We start from the raw sequence: 23,358 nt of genomic DNA on the forward strand, positions 1-23,358 counted from the left end.
CAGCAATGTGATAATATATTATCATATATAAACATGGGGGGGGGTTGGTGTCTTGCAGCCAGTGTTCAGGAGGCCCAGGGGCCACTTCAGGTTCAGTGATAAGACCCAAATATATAGCTCAATGCTGAGGACATACCATGTACCCTAGCCGGTACTAAATCCCCAGTCCTTGTGGAATATTTAATAATATTCATCATCATTATCATCATCATCATCATCATCCCATTGATCGTCAAATTTCTCGAGCGGTCTCAGTAATGCCTCTATTCATCCTAGCCCCAAGATTTTAGAAGCTTTGATAACTTAATAATATTAACAGGATGATAATCATGTTAATATTATTAAATATTATTATTAAATATTATTAAATATTAACATGATTATCATCCTGTTAATATTATTAATACCTTAGTATTAACATGAATAAATAACAAAAGCAGGCTGTGTGTGGGGAAAAGTAAGAATTAGGGAAGTTAGGTTGCCTCATTTCTACTTGATAATTTTTTTTTTTAAAGTGTAACGGTAAGATTGTGTATGTGTGTGTGCATGTGTTGGTTTGGAGGTTACACAGAATATGCTTAGGGGCTTACTTCTTATGACGCTGGAGGGGACATACGGGGTGCTGGGAATACAACCAGGTTTGGCAACATGCAAGGCAAGTGCCCTACTGGACTGTACTATCACACTGGCCCAACTGTGGTAAGATTTAGCATACTGATCCTTAAACTTTTTGATAAGGACTTTTCCAAATTATTAAAAATAGAATAACTCGGTTGATCCATCACCTAGAATCAATAACTGCTAACATACAGTCAACCTTGGAACAAGTAAAAAATTTAATTCAGAGTAAAGACAAATGAGGAAATACTTTTTCTGGTATTTTTTCTTTAATTATCAAACTCAAAAGGACTCAGATTTGGGGAAAATTTAGAACTTATGGTATAATTTCATATTAGTTAATTTGAACTAATTTAAACTAGCACAGGATAGTTTAAAAATTAAATATTGTCGGAGAAACTGACTATACAATTAGAAAAAGGCAAAACTAAATAATTTATGCCATATCAAAATTTTCAAATAAATTAATCACTTAATATGAAATTATACCTATAACAGAATTAGAAAAAAGTTATAAAAATGGATTCATATTCTCGGTGTGAGTTATTCCTAACCCACATAAATAACAGATTTAGTGACATGAAATGTTTGAAGTTCTACAGTTCTGAAAGTTAAAAGACGTGTGATACACTCAGAAATATATGCCACACACAAATTGGAGGTATGAACTAGGTAAAGTTCTCAGGAATAAACTATTTTAGTACCACCCACAGAACAAAAACGTGTCTGCCCATGTCTTTTTCATTCAAAAATAAATTAAAGGACAGAATAAGGGAATTATCTCTCTGGTATCTTAAGATTTTCCAACTAATTTTTGCAGTAATCAAGTTGGGTTTTTGTTTTGGGGCCACATCTGGTGGTGCTCAGAACTCCTAGCTCTGCACTCAGGGATCACCCCTGGCGAGGCTCCCGGGACCATATGGGGCTCCAGGGACGAACCCGGTTCAAGGCAAGTGTCCTACCCGCTGTACCATCTCTTCGGTCCCGCGTGTTATGTTCTAATGAAAAGCGTTTAAAATACTTTAGCAGCTATAAAGTCTGGCCTTTCTATCATGATGATCCACCCTGGTAAATCACCCCGTTTGCGAAGTTACTACTCCACCAGCATTAGTTGATTGGCGGGAGGCACTGGGGTTTTCGCTTCCTTTGTGTGACCATAGCACTTATGACCCGGGTGACTTCTTACAGATGTCCGAAAATTAAAAAAAATGCTCACGGATTGGAAAAAATATTGTTGCTTGCGTAGGTGTGGGAGACATGGCGCAAACACAGTGGCTCCCAAACTTCCTCATTACACACTTCTCCCTAGCCCCTAGCCCAGTTCCAGTCTAACTCACTCCACCTGGCCACGTACAAAGGCGATGCAAGAATTCATTCCAGGTGTGCGCGTCAGCGTGCCTCCCGCGGCTCCACGTCCCGGCCGGCCCGGGAACGCCCTCGCCCCGCCCCCTCGCTGCCTGTGTTGTCATCACGTGGCCGGGGCGGGCCCTGACGTCAGGGGCAGGGGCGGGATTGCGCAGGCGCAGAAAAGGGGGCGGGGGACTCGGCTTGTTGTGTTGCTGCCCCAGAACCCGAGCCCGTCTTCGCTGTGGCCGCAGTTTCTTGCCGCCCGACGATGTCGTCTCATTTAGTAGAGCAGCCGCCACCCCTACACAACAACAACAACAATTGCGAGGAAGGTGAACAGCCTTTGCCCCCGCCAGCCGGCCTCAACAGTGAGTGCTGGGCCGGCGGGCTCGGCGAAGGGGATGGGGGAGGAGGAGCTGCTCGGGCCGCCGCCGCCGCCAGCTCCGCGCGGGAGGCGGGAGGAGAAGGGAGCTCATTGGCCAATGCCTGCGATGTGCGCGTGATTGGCAGCTCCCGTCACCTGTCAGGAGGAGATGCTCCTGTCTTCCTCCCGGCCGCTTTCCTCTCCTCCCGGGGCTCTCGGGCGGAGTGGGGGGCTCCCGGCCGCATTTCGCGGGGGAAGGCAGCTGGGTGGGAAAGGAAGGGGGGCAGGGGGGTCCCACCTGTGGTGGGCCCCGACGCGGGGCCAGTTGGGCGTGGAGGGGCGGGCTTTGGGGCGCGGGGAGTGTGGGTGGGCGGAGCGGGCGGCGGAGGGGACGTGGGCCGGGATGGGGACGTGCGGCGGGGACGCCTGGGGATGGACGCGGGCGGCGGTCGGAGGGGAGGGGGCGGCCCGGAGGTCCGGTGTGCGGCGGGGATTGATGGCCTGGCTCTGCTGACCCCACTCCTCGGGGTCAGCCTTCCCTTGCCCGGGCTAGCAGCCTTGAGCCTGCTTGTTGTTGTTCCTTTGTTATCACTGGGTAGTCTGGAAAAATTACTTGTTAATTTAGTGGTTACTTACTTGTATCTTGTATCCTTTTTTTCTTCTTCTTTTTTTTATTCTTTCCTGGAGTTATTCTTTAGATTTTTTTTTTCTCGTCCGCGACAGGGTTTGTGTGCTTGGTAAACCTGTTTATGAACAGCCTCTTGAATCATAGGGGATTGCACAAATCGGGGTGTCTGGGGCAATGCTTTCTCAGAAACGGGCTTGGAAACAAACCCGACACATGGGCCATTGCAAGTTCCTGGGCAGTGGGGAGTTAAGACCGTTTGCAGTTGCTTTTCCTAACGTGCCAGTGCTCCAGCGTCCTGGCCTGAGATTATTCCCAGTGCTCTGTGGAGTTTAGAGCCTTCTTGGAAAGGTTCTTGCCTAATCTTGTCAGTTCAGTTAGCTTAATGTGAAAGAGGTAGTTGGGGCAGTTAGCATATGGCCTGATGAAGTAAATCACTTTTTTGCGTGCTTAAAGGTCACTTCGAGGCGTTGCAATATCTTTCATAAGCGGGGTGGTGATCCAGATTTATTTTTTTGAGAGGACGGGTTCTTGTTGTCCAAAATGGAGGCAGAAGTTCATTATTTTGAGACATCGTCAGAGCTTCACTCTTGGGACTTTATCTTTGGATGGATGAAATTCTTAGGGGCCGACTTTTTAACAACTCTTAAGTCTCATGTTCTAGAACATAAGAGATATATATTGTTTCCCTTGGTAAGCTGGGATTAGCTTTTATCTTTGGAGTTTTTCAGCAGTAAAAACATTAAAAATTATTAACCTACTTACTCTTTGCTCTTAGAAGTGTGGTTCTTTAAAACGGACAGACTTTAGATAACTGACTCCTGTAACTAGCAGTGAAGAAACAGTCACAAGTCAAGTGTGTGTTCTGAGCTCACCCAGTTCACTGCTCTGTACCAGACACTTCTCTCCAGTGGCCTAGAATTCCCTGATTTTGTGTTTATTTTCTTGGTGTGTTACTCTGCCTTCAATGCAGAATGTGGCCTCCCTGTCTGTCTCTGTTCAGTATGTTGCTTCTTAATTGTACTCTGTTTTCATGTGATAGAAGTTAGCTATGGTGTTCGTATGTGCACTGTTCAGTATGTTGTTTCTTAATTGTACTCTGTTTTCATGTGATAGAAGTTAGCTGTGTTGTTCGTATGTGCACCCGGATTCAGGGAAAGCAAATTACACCCCCTCCCCCCCATTTGTCCATTTAGCCAAAAAAAAAAAAAGAAAAAAGGAGTTAAGGAGTTGAGCTCTCTGTCACTGTTGGTCTTTGCATCACACAAGCTCAGAGTTATTTATGTCCTCAGCCAATCAGCTGCCGCTACGTTTCTGTTTGCTCTTACTGAAGTGAAGAACAGCCTGTGTGTGGTAGCACAGGGAAATCTGCTAGATAGAAAGTATTTTATCTGGAATAGGTCAGTTTCTAAAAAGTTACTGAAAAGCTTTTAGATAATCCCATGTTTAATCGCTCCTCTCTTGCTCTTTACTCTCCCTTAGCTCACTGGACAATGGTGAACTGAACAAAACACGCCTTATTTTATTCAAGTGTTTTGGTGGGGCGGGGCACTGGTCAAAACAACTTATTCAAGCATCTAATACTATCCAAATTGCTGATAATAAGTTGAATTTCTTTGTTGGGTAAAGTTGCACAACTCTAAAAACAGGAGGTGAACTCGTACAGATTATCTCTGGCTTGGGATTTTATCTTTAGTTCAGGGGTCAAAGCACAGTTTTAATAGCAACTTCCTGAAATATGTGTAATAATGAAGCTTTCTGTGATTTTTTTTTTAAAGCTTACCATTGTAGGGGAACTGTTTGCTTTTTATCACAAATTAGCGGACAACTACAAGAACTATATCCAAAATTTGTAAAATCTTTTCTAGTTTCAAATTGTCTTTTCTGGGGCTAGAGAGATAATACAGCAGGTAGGGGGCTTGCCTTGCATGCGGCCCACCAGGGTTTGATCCCTGTATCCCATATGATACCTGCTAGGAGTAATTCCTGCGCTCAGAGCCAGGAGTAACCTCTGAGCATGACCAGATGTGCCCCCTCCCCCACTCATTTTGTTTTTAAGAAAAAAATTTTTAAAATCAAGTTAAGAATATTAGAGTAGGAAACTCATTAAACTTCAGTAGGTAATAAGGAAAATCAAACTAATGTATGATTCTTTTTTTTTTTTTTTTGCTTTTTTGGGTCACACCCGGCGATGCACAGGGGTTACTCCTGGCTCTGCACTCAGGAATTACTCCTGGCGGCGCTCAGGGGACCATATGGGATGCTGGGATTTGAACCCGGGTCGGCAGCGTGCAAGGCAAACGCCCTACCCGCTGTGCTATCACTCCAGCCCCTAATGTATAATTCTTGGTAGTTTAATATGGGGGCTACAACCTTGTCTTCTTTTTATTAATATTTCTTCAGCCATATTATGGCTTACTTCTCAGGGTTGGCAGCAGTTTTTAATTAAAATATGAAACTTAATTGCTTCATAAATACTAGTTTGGATTACTTAAGCAGCTGATGTGTGAATTCCTACACGTGTGCTAAGGCTGACTCCTCCTCCCCCTGTCCCCCTCCCCCAAAGTAGAAAGTCTGATTATTCTTGGTCTCTATGACAGCAACAGATACTTGAGATCAAATGAGAAGTTTGAGGACAGATAAGGCATGATGAAATGTATCACCCTTAGTTAGGATAAGAGATACACAGTGGGCCTTGAGAAGTTTAGAGACATGAGAATTACTCTTCTCTCTCATCTCCCCAAGCCCTGCTCTTCTGTTAATCTCCTCCTTGCAAGATGATTCCAAAACTCTGAGGAATAGCACCCAGGAGGGAATGCAGGGGTAAAGGTGTATACACCTCTCCTCTCTGCTGCCGACCCCCGAGTAGCAGCACCGGGCCAGGGCCCCTTGGTAGAGAATCACAGAGAGGGCCCTCCAGGCCGCCTGAGCGCTGCGTGGATGCCCCCAACCCTCAATCTAATGTTTAAGTGGTGGGTTGAAAAAACCTATAATTCATACAGCTTACATTCATGAATATAATCAAAATGATCGGACCAGCCTTTGAAACATATTTATGTTGGATAATGTTAGAATCCTGTTTCTCTGAAACCCTTAGCAGTTCTTAAAGAATATTAATATTGTTTGAGAATAGTTCTCCTGTCTTGTTTATATATATTGTTCATATATGTCATATAATCATATATACAGTCTGGCAGTAGAGGGCAAGTTTTTTTTTTTTTTCTTTTCTTTTTGGGTCACACCCAGCAATGCACAGGGGTTACTCCTGGCTCTGCACTCAGGAATTACTGTGCTCAGGGGACCATATGGGATGCTGGGAATCGAATCCAGGTTGGCCGCATGCAAGGCAAATGCCCTACCCGCTGTGCTATCGCTCCAGTCCCGAGGGCAGTTTTTACCTTCAATCTTTTTGTTTTGGGCTGGAGTGAAAGCACAGCGGGTAGGGCATTTGCCTTGGATGTGGCTGACCTGGGTTTGATTCCTCTCTCTCTCTCAGAGAGCCCGCCCGCATGGCAGAGCCTGGCAAGCTCCCCGTGTTGTATTTGATGTGCCAAAAACAGTAATAACAAGTCTCACAATGGAGACGTTACTGGTGCCCGCTTGAGCAAATCGATGCTTTTTGTTTTGGGACCATACCTGGTTACGCTCAGGGCTTAATCCTGCTCAGGGATCTGAGCTCAGGGACCACTCCTGGAGATGCTCAGGGGACCATATGTAATGCTGGGGATTAAACCCGGGTCAGCTGCATGCAAGGCAAGTGTCTTGATCTCTGTATTATTTCTTTGGACAGTTTATAGGATGTTAATATAGTGCCAGCAATTCTTAATTTTGAAAGTTGATTATTAATAGAATTCACTTAAGATTTATTTCTACCTTGTTTTTGCTTGGACAGGACAGCCTTCACATCTTGCCTTACTTTCTAGAGCCATGAGGAATGGTAGAATTAGAGCATCAAGCGATTTATGGAAGTGTATAGTACATGACTGAGTTAAAGAAAATCTTATTTTTTATTTTATTTTAATTTTTTTTCTTTTTGGGTCACACCCAGCAATGCTCAGGGGTTACTCCTGGTTCTTGCACTCAGGAATTACTCGGTGGTGCTTGGGGGACCATATGGGATGCTGGGAATCGAACCCGGGTCGGCCGTGTGCAAGACAAACACCCTACCCGCTATACTATCGCTCCAGCCCTGAAAATCTGTTTTTTAATATTGCCCAATCCCTTCCCCTGCCTGTGTTTATTGAAGTCCTATTATAATAACAAAACATTTAAAACAGTAATTTTGATAATGGTCAACCATTGCCATTAGTGGCGGTGTTACTCTTGACTTAGTGTCCCAAAGTCACTCCTGGTGGTGCTCAGGGGACCCTGTGGAGCCAGACATAAGACTCAGCTTCCTGTTTGCAAAGCAAGTGCTCAGACCTTTGAGCTATCTGTCTGTCTCTCTAAGGTTTTATTTATTTTTTCCCTAGGGGGTGTGTGGGGTTGATGGTGTTGGTGGGGAGGTTGGGCCACGTCCAGCAGTGCTCGAGGCTTAATTCCGGCTGTGTGCTCTGGGGACTATGTGTGGTGCCAGGGACTGAACCTGGTTTGGCTTGGCAAGCATCTTACCTGCTCTTCTGTCACTCTGGCCCTGTATATATGTGTGTGTATGTATATTCATGATGGGAAGTAAGGCAGTTCAAAGGAATAAAGTTAGGCAATATATATTGACACTGAATGCCATATACAAGTGAGGCTAGAAATATAAAGATATATTTATAGTGTAGTTCCTTCAAATAAAATAGCAAAATTTATATTTCATTGGAAAAACCTCTGACAATTTACACATGAAACCTGGTGAGGGGTGTCTGTGGGGGAGCCACGGGTACTGGGTACTGGGTACTGGGTATCTAACCCAGGGCTCTGTGGCTGAACTACATTCCTAATTCTGTGTAGGAGTGGAAAGTGGTGTTTTCCCTTTGGATAGGAATGGGAAGTTGGGAGAGGGATATTTTTATATCACATATGTGTGTGACTGTGTTCACATTTTCGTTTTCTTTCTTTCTTTTCTTTTCTTTTCTTTCTTTTTTTTTTTTGCTTTTTGGGTCACACCCAGCGATGCTCAGGGGTTACTCCTGGCTCTGCACTCAGGAATTACTCCTGGGCGTGCTTGGGGGACAATGCCAGGGATTGAACCCGTGTCATCCGTGTGTGCGAGGCAAACGCCCTACCCGCTGTACTATCACTCCAGTCCCTGTGTTCATATTTTCAAGAAACTCTTGTGATTTGCTTTTGTTTGGGGGCCACACCCAAACAAGTATTCCTGGCATAGTCCTGATGCTCTCAAGGGTCACTCACAGTGGAGCCCCGGAGACCCTGCTCGGTGCTGGGGATCGAATCCAGGTGGGCATGAGCGTGGTAAAAGCCCGACCAGCTGAACTCTTCCTCGGGTCCCCAAAACTCTTTTCTGCAGTAAGAAATTGTTTTGAGGGGCCGGAGTGATAGCACAGCGGGTAGGGCGTTTGCCTTGCATGTGGCTGACCTGGGTTCGATCCTCGGCATCCCATATGTCCCCCAAGCACCGCCAGGAGTAACCTCTGAGCATTGCTGGGTGTCACCCAGAAAGCGGGGAAAAAAAAAAGAAAAAAGAAAGAAATAGTTTTGACTTTTGCAGGGGATGGAAGGTGCCCTCCCTCCTTCCCCGCTCCCGGCAGTGCTCATGCAAGATGGGCAGCTGCATGCAAGTACCTTACTCCTATACCCTCCGGCTTCAGTGTCTGGTGAAAGATAAAGAGTATGAATCTAGTGACTACCAAACAGCTGTCACATATGTGAAGCCCTTTTCTGTTTTTCATTTCGTTCTTCTAATCACCCCGTGAAGCGTAGACAGTTCTGTCCCTGTCTGCAGATGAGGAAACCGAGAGGTTCGGTCTCCCCCTCAGGTCAGCAGCAGCCGTGGCAGAGCAGCAGGCCGCCTGCCGCTCTAGAGATCGCTTTGCTCAGCCTTACAGCAAGTGTGCCTCCAGTTGCGTATTTTTAATGTAGCAGCTAGAATTTAGGTGCTGATATGGAAGTCCTTTAAAAAATAATAAAGTCCAGAACGCTTGATATTATTAAACAATTTTCAAAGTGTTTTCCTTTGATTAGCAGGTCGAAGTGAATTTTAATTGTATTTTAAGGAAGACTGGCTTCCCAAGAGACCCAACTGGAATTCCGGTTCCTTAGTTCTCCTTCTGCCTCCAAAGTTTCAGTCTTCATTTTGTTTTTTGTCTATTTTATACACTGGGCAAGTACAAGAACTGGTTCCATTGGTTTTAAAATAAATTTGAAAATCCTAGAGCCAAAACAGAGAGAAAGAAAAAAGTTTATCGTCTTTTTCTCTTTTTCTGCCCAGTTAAAATATTGTACAGAGCTCTAAATTTAAGGATGCTTTGGCATCTGTCTTCAATGCTCCAGAGATACTCCAAGTATTTAAATTACCTTCTATCTTAGATCTATCGAGGCTTTGCTAGTGGAGTATATTAATCCGTTTTAAAGGCGATCTAGATTCTTTCCATTTTGTGTGTGTATATGGAATGCAACTACGGAAGTGTCATAAAATTGTTGTTTTGCAGAACAGTCTCACAGAATTAGTAGGAACTACGACTTCTGGGACAGTTTTAGAAGGAAGGAAGCAAAGAGTAGCTTTTTTTTTTTAATCAAACACTGTCCTAAGTTTTTTATAAATATCTGCGTTATCGCACTGTTGTCCCGTTGTTCATCAATTTGTTTGAGTGGGCACCAGTAACGTCTCCATTGTGAGACTTGTTCTTACAGTTTTTGGCATATTGAATATGCCACGGGGAGCTTGCCAGGCTCTGCCGTGTGGGCGGGATACTCTCAGTAGCTTGCCAGGCTCTCTGAGAGGGACAGAGGAATTGAACCCAGGTTGGTCAAAGGCAAACACCCTACCCGCTGTACTATCGCTTCAGTCCTATTATAAATATAAGTTCCTTTAGTATATTACTAACCGTCTCCTGTTTACTAGACACTTTAACTCTATTACTACCGTTAGTCCTCACATCAGCCCTGAGAGGTAGGCACTTCACTATTACCACTGCTTTTTCAATAAGGAACTTGATGCTTAGAAAGATAGTGAGTGGGAAAATCCCTGATTATGTGGGGAAAAAAACCAAAACAAAACACTGCTTGACCAGAGAATTTACAGTGCTTCTGCTTGAACTTCAGCCAAATTACCTGCCTGGTTACATTTCCGAAACAAAAGTTAATATCAGGAGTAGAAATTGTAGGGGGAAAAACCCAATGTAAAATTTCTCATGTAAAATTCATTTATTGGTTACTGTTAACAATTCTTATTAAAATTCTTACTATAATTAAAGCACCTCAGTGTTCTCAGCAAACTCCTTCAGCCAGTGAGTATTTTTAAGATGTCCCCAAACTACCCATGCCAGTCCGTCCCCTCTCCTTGGCTCCACCCCCGTGGGTATTTGCCTGAGGAATCTCCGGTCTGGCCTGTAGAAGATGTGCAGTTGTCTCTGCACCAGACAAGCAAGGCTTAATGAAAACTCTCAAAAATAGGAACTTGTGGGAGAGAAGAGAGGAAAGACCAGTTTACAAGGTATGTCTAGTGTGTAGAAAAAAGAGAAAGAATAGAAGGTATGAGGATAGGTGAATTCAGTTTCTACCTCTAAAGCTAGGGTAGAGGTAAGGCAGTATTTTAGAACTTTTAGCATGATCATCGAGTTTTAATTTTGTTTTTGGGCCACAGTCAACAGTGCTCAGGGCTTATTCCTGGCTCTGTGCTCAGGGATCAATCCTGGCAGTGCTTTGGGTACCGTATCAGGTGCCAGGGATCGAACCTGGGTCATTCAGGTGCAAGGCAGTACTTTACCCACTGTACTATCCTTGTAGGCCCTAATTTTACAATTTCTAACATTATCACCTGATTTTCTCTAAGAACTGTGTTAACTAGTGCTATACTCCAGATTTGTACTTTTTTTTTTTTTTAACCTTACGGTACCAGGGATTAAATGTAGAGACTGAAACAAGGCAAGTGCTCTACTCCTGAGCTTCATTCCTGGCCCAAATTCAGCCTTTTATATTCTGATTTAAACTATTTCTTTAATTTTGGGGCCACACTTGGTGGTACTCAGGGCTTACTATTGGCTCTGCATTCAGCTCAAGGATCACTACTGGAGGGACAGGGGGAACATATGAGGTGCTGGGTCTCCTGGTTCTCCACATGCTAGGCCAGCAACCTAACCACTGTACTATTTCTCTGACCCCTTAAGTTTCCTGTTAGGAGCTCTTCAATTGTATTAATAAGGAAATATTTCATTTACTAGATAATCTTTATAAAATTTCCATGTTTATTTGTGGGAAGGATACAGTTCTAGGCTGTGGGTTATGGGAAAATATAAAATGCGTAATTAACTATAATATGAAAATATTAAAGTTAAATAGTCTTCCTACAGGTATTTTTTGAAAAGTGACCTCACGAAGTTCTCAGTACAGTTCTTCTGTGTGTGCACAAGCTAATCTTTAACCAGAAAGATAATTGGCTGAGGATATAATTTCGAAGACACACTTGTTTTAGAGTTTTAACTTCTAAATTGGAATCCCACGCAATCGATTTAGAGCTCTATAGATTTTGAGACTTTCATTGCTTGTTTATTTTCTCCAGAAGACTTTTGCATTTGGTCTGAGACATGGTAGAACTCTTATCTGAGTTTTCCGTGTTCACATGTGTGTGCACATGACAGATTCTGGTGCTGCTGTGGTTGACTTCAGCTATCTGCCTTACCCAACAGGTTCCTGGGTGGAGCTCCCCATGAACAGCAGCAATGGCAATGATAATGGCAATGGGAAAAATGGGGGGCTAGAACATGTACCTTCCTCATCCTCAATCCACAATGGGGACATGGAGAAGATTCTCTTGGATGCGCAACATGAATCAGGACAGAGCAGTTCCAGAGGCAGTTCTCACTGTGACAGGTAAGTGGGTTTCTTATTTCGGGAGAATTCAGGAAACAAGGGTGAAAGGTAAATTTCCACTGGACAAAAATTTACTTTCGATTTAACAGAATGGTGACTCTTCCTTTACTGCAGCATATATGTTTACCTCAGACAGCTAGTTGGCAAGTGCTCAAGTACCCACCATGCTTGGCCGGATTGGATCAGTTGCCTACTCATATTCTGTCGTTTTTAGGTGCTTATTGGTTAAGAACTCTGTGGCATAAATCTTTACGTGTAGAATTAATTCTCACTTTTTCTGTATGTTTCAAAGATCCTGTTTTGCCTTGAGAATGCGTATGTATGTGTATTAGTTGCCTTCGGTTTATTTCTGTATGTATTTTCTTTTAAGACCATGAAACTCCAAAAGACATGGGTATGTTTCATCTCCTTTGTTGCCCTTTGCAACAAGGGTTTGGGCACATAGTAAAGACTTAATACATGTTTGCATCAAAGAAACTGCAGGTTAATTCAAGTTATAGCAGTATTTTTGCAATGGGAGCAACCAACCAGGTCTGCAAAGAGTTAACTTTAAAGATTTTTAAGACAAATTAGACCATAGAATAGGGGCTTCTTAGATTGAAAGAGTAAGAACACTGAGATATGTAGTAGCAAAATCAAGTTTTTCCTCTTTTTTTTCCTCAGAGGAATCCAGAGTTTTATGACACAGTGATATACCTAACAGTTCTTAGACCAGTTATAGCAATCCTGTTAGCATTGGATGATTTTCTGGTTAATTAAGAGTTAACCAAATATTTATTTTGTGGAAAATAAAAATAAGTGGAGATTAAGGAAACATTAAAAATATATAAACAGTGATTATGGGTAGGGTTGAAATCTTGGATATTTTTCTTCTGAATATTTTTGTATTGTGAGGGGCCGAAGCAATAGTACAGCGGGTGGGGCATTTGCCTTTCATGCTGCCAACCCAGGTTCGATCCCCGGCATCCCATATGGTTCCCTGAGCACCGCCAGGAGTAATTCCTGAGTGCAGAGCCAGGAGTAACCCCTGAGTATCACTGGGTGTGACCCAAAAATATTTTAAAAATTGCTTAAAAAATTGTGTATGTAGCATATATTTTTGCTCTCATAGAATGTGTAAAAGGTGACGTAAGGGTTGAATCATATTAGAAGTTCCCGCATGCCTCTGCTGCTCTATTTTGCCAAGACCCTGGGGGACTAGTTGGCTGGCCCTGTGGCATGTTGCACACCTCCACAACCCTGTCTCATCTCTGACTTGTCTCTGCCTCCTGGAGCCTGGGATGGCTCTTGTCATGAGCAGAAGCTGAACAGATGGTTCTTTTCCCAGCCGCTTGCTCAGGAGTCCAGTATTAGAATGTCTTTCAGAGTGAAGACAAATATTGCAGTTATAATAGGGGACTCGCTGGTGGAGCTGAAGTTTCTGCTGCTTTATCCACCCATTGATGACTTCTTATGTATTCAAGTACATGACCTTGATCACTGTTACCGGTGTGACTCCTGGGTACTGTCCATCTTAAAGTTCAGCAGCTTCCTACCGGGATTTCTTTTTCTTTCTTTTTTTCAATTGAGACACTGTGACTCAGAAAGTTATTCATAGTTGAGTTTCAGGCACACGATTTTCCAATATCAATCCCCAAACCAGTATCAGCTGACCTCCACTAATGTCCCCAGTTGCCCCTCAGCCCTCCAGCCTGCCTCCTTGACAATGCATTTTTTTTTTTTTTTTTTGCTTTTTTGGGTCACACCCAGCGATGCTCAGGGGTTACTCCTGGCTTTGCACTCAGAAATTACTCCTGGCAGTGCTTGGGGGACCATATGGGATGCCGGGGATCGAACCCGGGTCGGCCGCGTGCAAGGCAAACGCCCTACCCGCTGTGCTATCGCTCCGGCCCCGACAATGCATTTTTTAAGTTTGGTTGTTGTAGTTGGGATCGCATGGTTTTGGTATTAGTGCTTCTGTGGTTCAGATATACAAACATACCACATTTCTACACCACTAATGTGACAAGGCCCTGCCACCTGCCCGGTTACTTCCTATCTGCCTCTTATTCCCCTTCCTACCCACCATGGTTTCTTTCCTTCCTTCCCCATCCTTCTCAGTTCTATTTTCTAGGGGCCAGAGTAAACCTAGATGTCCTCCCCACCTTGCAGTCCCTTATCCTGTTATTCTGTACACACAGATAAGTGAGAACACACAGTACTTGTTTTCTACTGCTGACTTACTTAACCCGATATTCTCCTGTTCCATCCATGTTGCAGTGAATTGTATGGTTTCATCCTTCCTTGCAGCTGAGTAGTATTCCATTGTGTATATATACCTCACCTCCACTACCCACTCATCTTTTGTTGGACCCTCTAGTTGATTCCATATCCTCGATGTTTTGCTCTGTGCTGCAGTAAATAATGATGTGCATATGTCTCTTTGGATTAATGTTTTTGTGTCCTTGAGTTCGATACCAAGAAGTTGAATTGCTGGGTTATATGGTAACTCTGTTGTCACTTTTCTGAGAAATCCTCATACAGTTTTCCACAGGGGTTGATTCAGACAACATTCTTATAAGCAGTGGATGAGAGTTCCGGTTTCTCCACATCCCTGCCAGATTGTTCCCAGTTTTTTTGATATGTGCCATTCCTCATACTCATCTTGATTCGGATTTCCCTGAAAATAAGTGAGGATGAGTAGTTTTTCATGTTCCTATTGACCATTTGTCTGTCTTCTTCAGAGAAGTTCACTTTTTGAGAGTATTTTTGTTTTTTTGTTAGTATTTTTGGTTTTTCTGTTGTCGATTTTTGATTCTACTGCAATTTCTAACACTTTTAAGAATAAAAATGTAAAAATATCTTTATAATTCACGTCATTTGATTTGCAAAGAATTTCTGTATTTGAAATTGTTTAGAGGTTTTAAAAGTTTTTAGGATTGTTGATTATTAATTCCGAAATTAATCAAGTATATTTTCTATTTAAAAATTATTCCACAGATTTTTTTTTTTTGGTCACTATCATGTTTGTTAGAAATAGCCTCTATTTTATCCTATTGTAGGAATTTTGGTTTTTTTTTTGCTTTTTGGGTCACACCCGGCGATGCACAGGGGTTACTTCTGGCTCTGCACTCAGGAATTACTCCTGGCGGTGCTCGGGGGACCATACCGAATTGAACCCCGGTCATCCGTGTGCAAGGCAAACATCCTACCCACTGTACTATCACTCCAGCCCCTACTGTAGGAATTTTTAGGTTACACACTACAATCACAAGAATCATGGAGGGAGCTTTGAAAAATTCCAGTGTGCAGATCCCGTTCCCAGACCCTATGCCTAGAGATTCTCATTCTGTTTTCAGGCTTGGGTAGAGATATGCAGTAATTTAAAAGTTGCCTAACTGGTCATAATATGTGCCATTGGCGAATTGAAGCGCCAGAGCATGCCAGGTTTTTCAGAGTAGGGAGCAGCTCACCAGTGAAATGTTTGACCTTTGTCTAAGTGAGACCGCTGTCAGTGGTAAACAGAGTCCCGAAGTCGTGCCGTACTCGATAGCAGTGCCTCTCAACCCCTTGCTCTCTCCCCCCCCCCCCCCCCCCCCCCCGCCCCGGCCACCTTCCAACCTTGTTTTCTTCTGGTGACCACTCTGCTTGTTGGTCTCCTAGTCCTGTGCCATGATCCCCCCATTTAGTAGTGGGGCCCCAGGTGGAGGAGTACTGCTGTTTTTGGTGAGGGAGTAAGGGATACACTTGGTTCGGTTGCCACTCCTGGCTCTGCTTAGTCATGAGCCATGCCTGAAGGATTTGAGCTAGTATCATGGCTGGGCCGCAGCCACATGCTAGGCCAGTGCCTTAACCTTTGGACTAGCTCTCCTGCGCTGAGGATTCTTTGCCTTATCTATATGCCAAAAACAGTAACAACAAGTCTCACAGAGAAGACGTCACTAGTGCCCGCTTGAGCAAATTGAACAACGGGTCGACAGTGCTACAGTGCTACCTATGTAAACCTATCCTTCAACTCTGACAGAGTTCGGGGCATATAGAATGAACTGTTTTATATGGAATATTTGATAGAGAAGCAATTTCTCTTTTTTTCCTCCCACTTTTAAGAATCTCTTTTAACAATCACTTCAGTAGCATAAGATTCTTAAATTCTTAGAACTAATCAGTCTGACAAATTTTTGGTGATTTTTTTTCAGTCTCGCCAACGTCACATTAGCATTAGACACATGCGTTTGTTAGCTCCGCTCTTTAGCCTGTAGCATTTTTCATCCCTACTTGACTTTAGAGTTGGGCTAGAGGGTGGAGTGTGGTGAAGAATCTAGGGACTATTGTTGCAGGTGGGAAGCACAGCCCTGTTGGAGGCATGTTCAAGTAGCCAAGTAGTCAGGTGCAGTTCATGATCATGGTTTTTTCTATCTCCCTCGTCCCCACACATAGACCATGTTCTTGTAGCTCTGGGCATTTTTTTTTTTTTACTTTTTATTAAGAGTTATATAAACTTAAATAATTTACTCTTTAATATCTCAAAGAAATATGTTTCTAACATAAGTAGTGGTTTTCAAATTTTTTGTTCTTAGTATTCATTTACACCTTTAAAATTATTAGGAACTCAGAAGATGTTCTTCTTGTTGCTGTTTCCTGGTTTGTGGGCCCCACCCAGCAGTGCTCAGGGCTTACTCCCAGTGGGCTCAGTGGGCTATAGGAGATGCCAGGGACCAATCCCCGGTCAGCCACATGCAAGGCAAGCACCTCACCTGCTATCACTCCATGCCAAAGCCTACAGCACCCACTATTTCCAGGAGTCTCCCACCCAGAGATAGTACTCACCCAAGTACTGGCAGATTATGTTTGATGTGGAAATGCATACCAGCAGGCCCGATTCTGCTTAGCTTTGAGATCAGGTGAAAGTGGTGTATTCAGAGTAGTATGTCCCCAAAGATCTTGTGATTGCATATTTTGATATTTACAATATTAAGAAGTTAAAGCAAAAACTTTGTGAGCAAAACAATAAAACTAATTGCATTATTAGTATGAGTAACTTTAAGAAAATGAAATGACTGTTTTCCTATAATCAGAATTACTCAGTGGCATTGTTTTACATCTTTGAAATCTGTAATATTTGGCTTAATATGAAACAACTAGATTCTCATTTTTTTTGGCTTTTGATCCATTGTGTTAGCACAGGTCACGTTGACTTCGGCAAGTTAGCACAGTGAACTAAAGTACATACTTTGTGTGCAGAAGCCTGGGTTCAGTCCGCTCTTGTATAGTCCCCTGAGCACTGCAAGGTGTGACCTTTGAAGACAAAAACCTAAGACAGCATACAGCCTTAAAAAATACTCACTTTATATTCATGGGAAAATGAGAATGAAAAAAGCAAGTGAATCCTAATAGTATTACGAAAACAGTGCTAGCCATGAAGACCTTTAGAAAGAGACTTGGAAAACTGCTTTTACACTTTTAGATCTACTGTTGAAGAGTTACTTTATAATGAAAAACTTTTAAGAACACTAAACCAAGTTTCTTCATTTGAACCTTCTTTCATCTTTATTAGAAAAAAGAGAAAAATAAGAAAAGGTAACAGACATGTGTCTTTAGCTAATACTTGCTTTTAGATTTGTTTTGCAAAGATTCCATTGCCACTGAAAAATGCCATAACATATTGGAGTAGGAGTGCTCATTTTCATTTTTCCTTATGTGGGATTATGGTGTTGTTTCTGATTTGCTCCTTGGGCAGAACCATGCTGGTGTAACTTAATTTTCTACTTTAAAGGCATACTCATTAAAAGAACTAATGACTAAATTATTTCTTTTCCAGCCCCTCCCCACAAGACGATGGGCAGATTATGTTTGATGTGGAAATGCATACCAGCAGGGACCATAGCTCTCAAGTGAGTGTGTGTTAATATTTCTGATTTCTAGTAAATAGGAAAAAATGTAAATCTCTCCGTTTTGATAAATATATTAAAGAATAAGACTCCAACAAATTGAAGCTATTTGAAGTTGTTCAGTTTATCTTTAATCTTGCTGTTTTATTTTTACTTACTGCCGTTTCCTTTGTTGTTACAATGATTGGGGTTCTATGTGCACTCACACGTCTGGTTACAGTGTTCTCTAGGGGTCTCACTCTTTATTTTTATTTTTATTTATTTTTGCTTTTTGAGTCACACCTGGCAATAAATACATAGGGGTTACTCCTGGCTCGTGCACTCAGGAATTACTCCTGGCAGTGCTCAGGGGACCGTAGGGGATGCTGGGAATCAAACCCGAGTCAGCCACATGCAAGGCAAATGCCCTGCCCACCAGCTCCAGCCCCTGTGGTCTCACTCTTTAATTGTGCTCTCACATACCTGGTTGTGGTGTACCAGAGTTGAAACATTCTTTTCTATAATTTTTTTTATTGATTCTCCATGAGATACACAGTAAAGTTGTTCATGAGTGGGTTTCAGTCATATAATGTTCCAACACCCATCCCTTCACCATTGTAGATTTCCCACCACCAATGTCCCCAGTTTCCCTCCCACCACACCCCTCCACCCTGCCTCTATGGCAGACACTTTTCTTCTCCCCCACCCCTTTTGGGCATTATGATTTGCAGTAGCACTGTAACACTGTCGTCCAGTTGTTCATTGATTTGCTCGAGTGGGCACTAGTAACGTTTCCATGTGAGACTTGTTACTGTTGTTGGCATATCGAATATGCCACGAGTACCTTGTCAGGCTCTGCCATGCGGGCGGGATATTCTCGGTAGCCTGCCAGGCTCTCCCAAGAGGGATGGAGGAATTGAACCCAGGTCGGCCACATGCAAGGCAAATGTCCTACCCGCTGTGCTATTGCTCCAGTCCCACAATTCATCTTTATTAAACAATTCTCCCATATTTATTATGAGCTATGCAGACAAATCAGCCTTTGAACAGTGACATCCTGAGGTTTTGTCCATCTCTTAGCTTTGATGTATTGTGGGGCCACCTAGAAGGTTCAGTGCATAAATTGTTAAGGATGGAACCATTGTTGTTTTCTCCTGTTAGGCACATTTTTCAAAATAGGGTCTGAGGAATGTTTGCTCAGTGGGAGGCTCCGTAATCCAGTTCTGCAGTGGGAAATGGTGCAGTTCCTTGGCTTCCTCCCCTTCCCGTCAGGAAGCCTCAGGACATGCTAGTATTTTACAGACCAACAGTCATGTGGCAGAGGAAGATTTAGACCCAATATTTCCTTGGTGAATTTGACCTTAGGCCTCCTTCCTCCTCCGCACACTGCTTTTTATCCCTCTAATAATATACCTGACAACCCGATGGAACCCTTTGATAAACATGGTCTTGATTTGTGAAGTGGCAGAGATACAATTAGGCCTAACTGAAATTTAAGCGAAACTCTAGAGCTTAAACTTGTGACATGCAGGAGAGAAAATGTAAGGGCTCGGTGTCAGATAATAGTAGGATTACTAACGGTACCCCTATTAAGAAATAATACGTTGGTTAAAGAACATTGGTTGTCATCCGGCATTGGATAAACAATATTAAGAATCAGGTCAGTCCAATTCAATAAGGTTGCACTTTTTTCTTTTTTTTTTAAATTTATTTTCATAAAGTTGTTCACAATAATGGATTACATTCAATATTTTGACATCAGTTCCACCACCATTACACCTTCCCACCACCATTATTTTGAATTTTCCTGCCACAAGGTTGCACTTTGGAGGAAGTGCTCTAATTCCTTAAGAAATGCTTCATATTATTTATGCTGGGATTTTTAATGCAGGAGAAACAGGTATAATTTACTTTATCTTAAGAAGAACTTCATGTATTGCTCTTTCTGGTTTTGGGGCCATACTCAGCAGTACCCCGGGACCCTGGGCAGCTCCTGGCATGTTGTTCAAGGGGTTTCCCGGAGAGACCCAGGACTGTGGTCCAGGGAGTGAGCATTCCGTGTGCCCGCATGCACACCAGCTGGCTGCACTATGCTTTCCCTGGCCCCTTTCGTGGCTTATTTCATTGAAGGAACAATTTAAAGATTACCACGGAATCTGGGAGGATGGAATTTATCTACAAATGAGAAGCAAATGTACTTGCTCTGGTTGAATATATCTACATGCATCTGTGCTAGGATTAGGTATCATTTTCAGGCTTTTCTAGTAGGAAGAAGGAAAGGCACTAATATTTCTTGGATATATTCGAGGTGTTAAACTAGTTTAAAAGTTTATTCAATTTTTTTTGACTCAGTGAAAGTTATTATTATCTCCATGATCAAATAGAAAAGTTAAGGTTTTATCCTAATTCTTACTTATGGAGCGATAGCACAGCGGGTAGGGCATTTGCTTTACATGCGGCTGACCTGGGTTTGATTCCTCTGTCCCTCTCGGAGAGCCCGGCAAGCTACGAGAGTATCCTGCCTGCATGGCAGAGCCTGGCAAGCTATCCGTGGCATATTCGATATGCCAAAAACAGTAACAAGTCAAGTCTCAGAATGGAGGCGTTACTGGTGCCCGCTCAAGCAAATCAATGAACAATGGGATGACAGTGCTACAGTGCTGTTACTTATGAAGTATCCCAATTGATAGGATTGTGGGGGATTTTTGTTTGTTTTTTGGGCCACAACTGTCAATGCTCTGGGGTTATTCTTGGCTGTGCTCTCAGGAATCACTCTGTATGAGATGCCAGGGATAGAACCCAAGTGGCTGCGTGAAGTCAAACACCCAACCTTCTGTTCTGTTACTCCGGCCCAGGTAGAGTCAGGATTGACCAGGATTGTCTGAGCCTGTGGCCTTTGGTCCTTTTACTAAAAGAAGTGTGTGAATGTGAGGAGAACTCACAGATTGTGAGACTGAATTAAAACTTGACTAACTGTTTAAGGTATGAGGGAAACAAAGTGATGCTTTTAGGAAACACACCATTAAAACAATGCTTTTAGGGTTTTAAAAGTCCCAATTTTATAACAGAAATGGGTGACTATATGTTGCCTCTTAATAGCATTTTTGCATTATGATTGTGGAATCAGCACAATATTATTTGAGTGTCATAGAAACTGAAAATGTTTTCATCTTGCTGAGCTGCAGTTTATCTAGTCATAGACCCTACTATGCATTTTAAGATCCGTATTTACTAAGAGAACTTGATGTAAGCAAGAAAAGAAAATGTAGGGTCTGGAGAGATATTTTAGTAGGTAGTACTGTTGGCCTTGTACTTGGCCAACCCCACTTTGATTACTGGCACCCATATGATCCCCAAAACCCTCCAGGAGTGATCCCTGAGCCCAGAGCCAAGAACAAGCCCTGAGTACCACTGGATGTGGTGCAGAGCGAGAGGAAGGGAGGTGAGGGGGAGATGAAGGGGCAGAGGGGGAGAGAGAGAGAGGGAGAGAGAGGGAGAGGGAGAGAGAGAAACCCACATGAGAATAATCTTAAGAACATCAAAGTCTTCTTTCTGAATAAGTGTAAATATAATGAGGGGTTATTGATTTAGCTAAAGACATGAATCACATTTAATAAGACAAAGTATTGTTATCATATTCTGGAATTTCCCAACTATCAAAGTAATTTTAAGCCTGAAACTGGCAAATTTAAGATGAATAAAAGGAAGCATGAAATAGTGGCAAATAAAGAGTGTACAATCTTCAAAAAATAATTTTTTTTTGAAGAGAATTAACAATCTTCCTCCCCCCACACCCAGAGTGAGGTTGTAGTTGTAGTGTGGGTCAGGTGGAGATGCCCAGTCAGTTCTCAGGAACCACTTTCCTGGCTCTACTCTTCCAACTGGGCGGGATGGTTTGAGTGTTGTTTGGGAAAGGGGTCGGATGGCTGTGCATTTTGCGTATGCGATGTGTGTGCCTCTGACCTGATTCCTGTGCTTTTTCTCCCTGGCACCTATAAATCTGTTTCCTCTGATACACTCCCTAAACTCGTCCGTGGGCTTAAATGAAAAAGCTCAAGTACAAAGTACAAAGGGCTGGAGCATATGCCTGGGTTTGGTCCCCAACACCCCAGGGCCTCCCCAGCTCTGCTGGCTGTAGCTTTGCTGGCATGTCAAGACTGAAAAATAGTACAAAGTTAACTTTGCTGCATGCAAATAGTATATTAAATAAAAGTGAGTGCAAAAATCGTAATACATTTTGTTCTCTTGGAAAATATAATTTGTTCACAAATTTAAACCTAAGTTCTTGAGCAATTTGAGAGACGTGTGAGCTAAGTTGGAAACTAAAAAAAGTGGTCTGCAGTTTGTTGACTGCAGACACTGTGTTGTGTGTACACAGGCTGATCTATAAATTCGACAGGGTTTTTTTTTATATTTTCGTAATCTAAAGAACCAGCTCACCATTCTGAACAGTTCTGGTACCTGAAGGAAAGTGCTGAACCCCAAAGGGTTCCACATTGTGTCTTTTCAGTGGAATTAGCCAGATTTAATACAGTTGCATATAACAATGCCTACAGTAGCAAAACATTCGAGGGGATTTGACTTTCCTTTTGAGATTAGGCAGTGCATCAGTATGGTCCTCTGAGCACTTCAGGGAGTGACCCCTCTCCCCCACCAGGTATTAGTCCCCACACCCACACCCAGCATTGTTAGGTGTGACTCCCAAATTAAAATATGTGTGTTTATATTATACACATATGTAATATATGTAATTAGGTCTTATATAAATGTATAATAGATAAATGCAATTGCCGTTCAAGGTGTAAAATGTCAAGCTTAAGAATGGAGTCTCTAGAGACAGTTTGTCAGGGTTTGAGTACTAGCCCTGCTATTACTGCTTATGAAACCATAGCCTGTTAGCCTGTTACTTATATGTCAGTTTGCTCATGTAACATGGAAAATTAAGGACCCAGGAATATTGCTCAGTTGTAGAGAATTTGTCTTGCATGTTTAATGCTCTGGGTTCCATCCCCAACATTGCAAAATTAAATGAAGCAAACAACCCCAAAAAAACTCTTAAGTGGAAAGTGAAGTTTCTTTTTCATAGCATTGTGGCAAGAAAAAAGTTAATGCCTATAAATTGGTTAAAAGGATATTTATCTTTATAAATGCTCAATAAGTATGGTTATTCATCCTATCTCCCGGTTGTTTTCTCATTGCTTTGTTACCATCTACTTTTTGGTATGTTAAATTTTATTTTTATTTGTGAAAACCTTTTTTTTCTTAAATTTTTATTTTTTATTTTTTTTATTTTTTTGCTTTTTGGTTCACACCGGGCGATGCACAGGGGTCACTCCTGGCTCTGCACTCAGGAATTGCCCCTGGCGGTGCTCAGGGGACCATAGGGGCTGCTGGGAATTGAACCCGGGTCAGCCGCGTGCAAGGCAAACGCCCTACCCGCTGTGCTATTGCTCCAGCCCCTATTTGTGAAAACCTTTAAATCTATGCAGAAGAAAATAGAATCTGCCATGATGGGCCTCCATCTTTGCATCACCCAGCTTCAGTGGTACTGTCTGTACTGTTTCCCTAGGGGCTGATCAGAC

General features: G+C 42.6%; 1 protein-coding gene across 2 annotated transcripts in view; it reads left to right on the top strand.

Annotated features, from left to right (window-relative positions):
• The first annotated feature begins 2,146 nt into the window (after positions 1–2,146).
• The window catches only part of BNIP3L (BCL2 interacting protein 3 like), a 29,485-nt gene continuing 8,273 nt past the window's right edge, over positions 2,147–23,358 (top strand). Inside the window, exons 1-3 of one of the 2 annotated variants that reach the window (XM_004619140.3) lie at positions 2,147–2,333; positions 11,747–11,930; positions 17,728–17,800. In XM_004619140.3, coding sequence (XP_004619197.2) covers positions 2,234–2,333; positions 11,747–11,930; positions 17,728–17,800 — 357 coding nt within the window. In that variant the 5' untranslated portion in view covers positions 2,147–2,233. Of the gene's footprint in view, positions 2,334–10,433; positions 10,555–11,746; positions 11,931–17,727; positions 17,801–23,358 lie in introns of those variants that run through there. The other variant, XM_004619141.2, reaches the window with a different exon arrangement.

The sequence above is a fragment of the Sorex araneus genome, chromosome 7, assembly GCF_027595985.1.
Source record: "Sorex araneus isolate mSorAra2 chromosome 7, mSorAra2.pri, whole genome shotgun sequence".
Taxonomy (NCBI): Eukaryota; Metazoa; Chordata; class Mammalia; order Eulipotyphla; family Soricidae; genus Sorex; species Sorex araneus.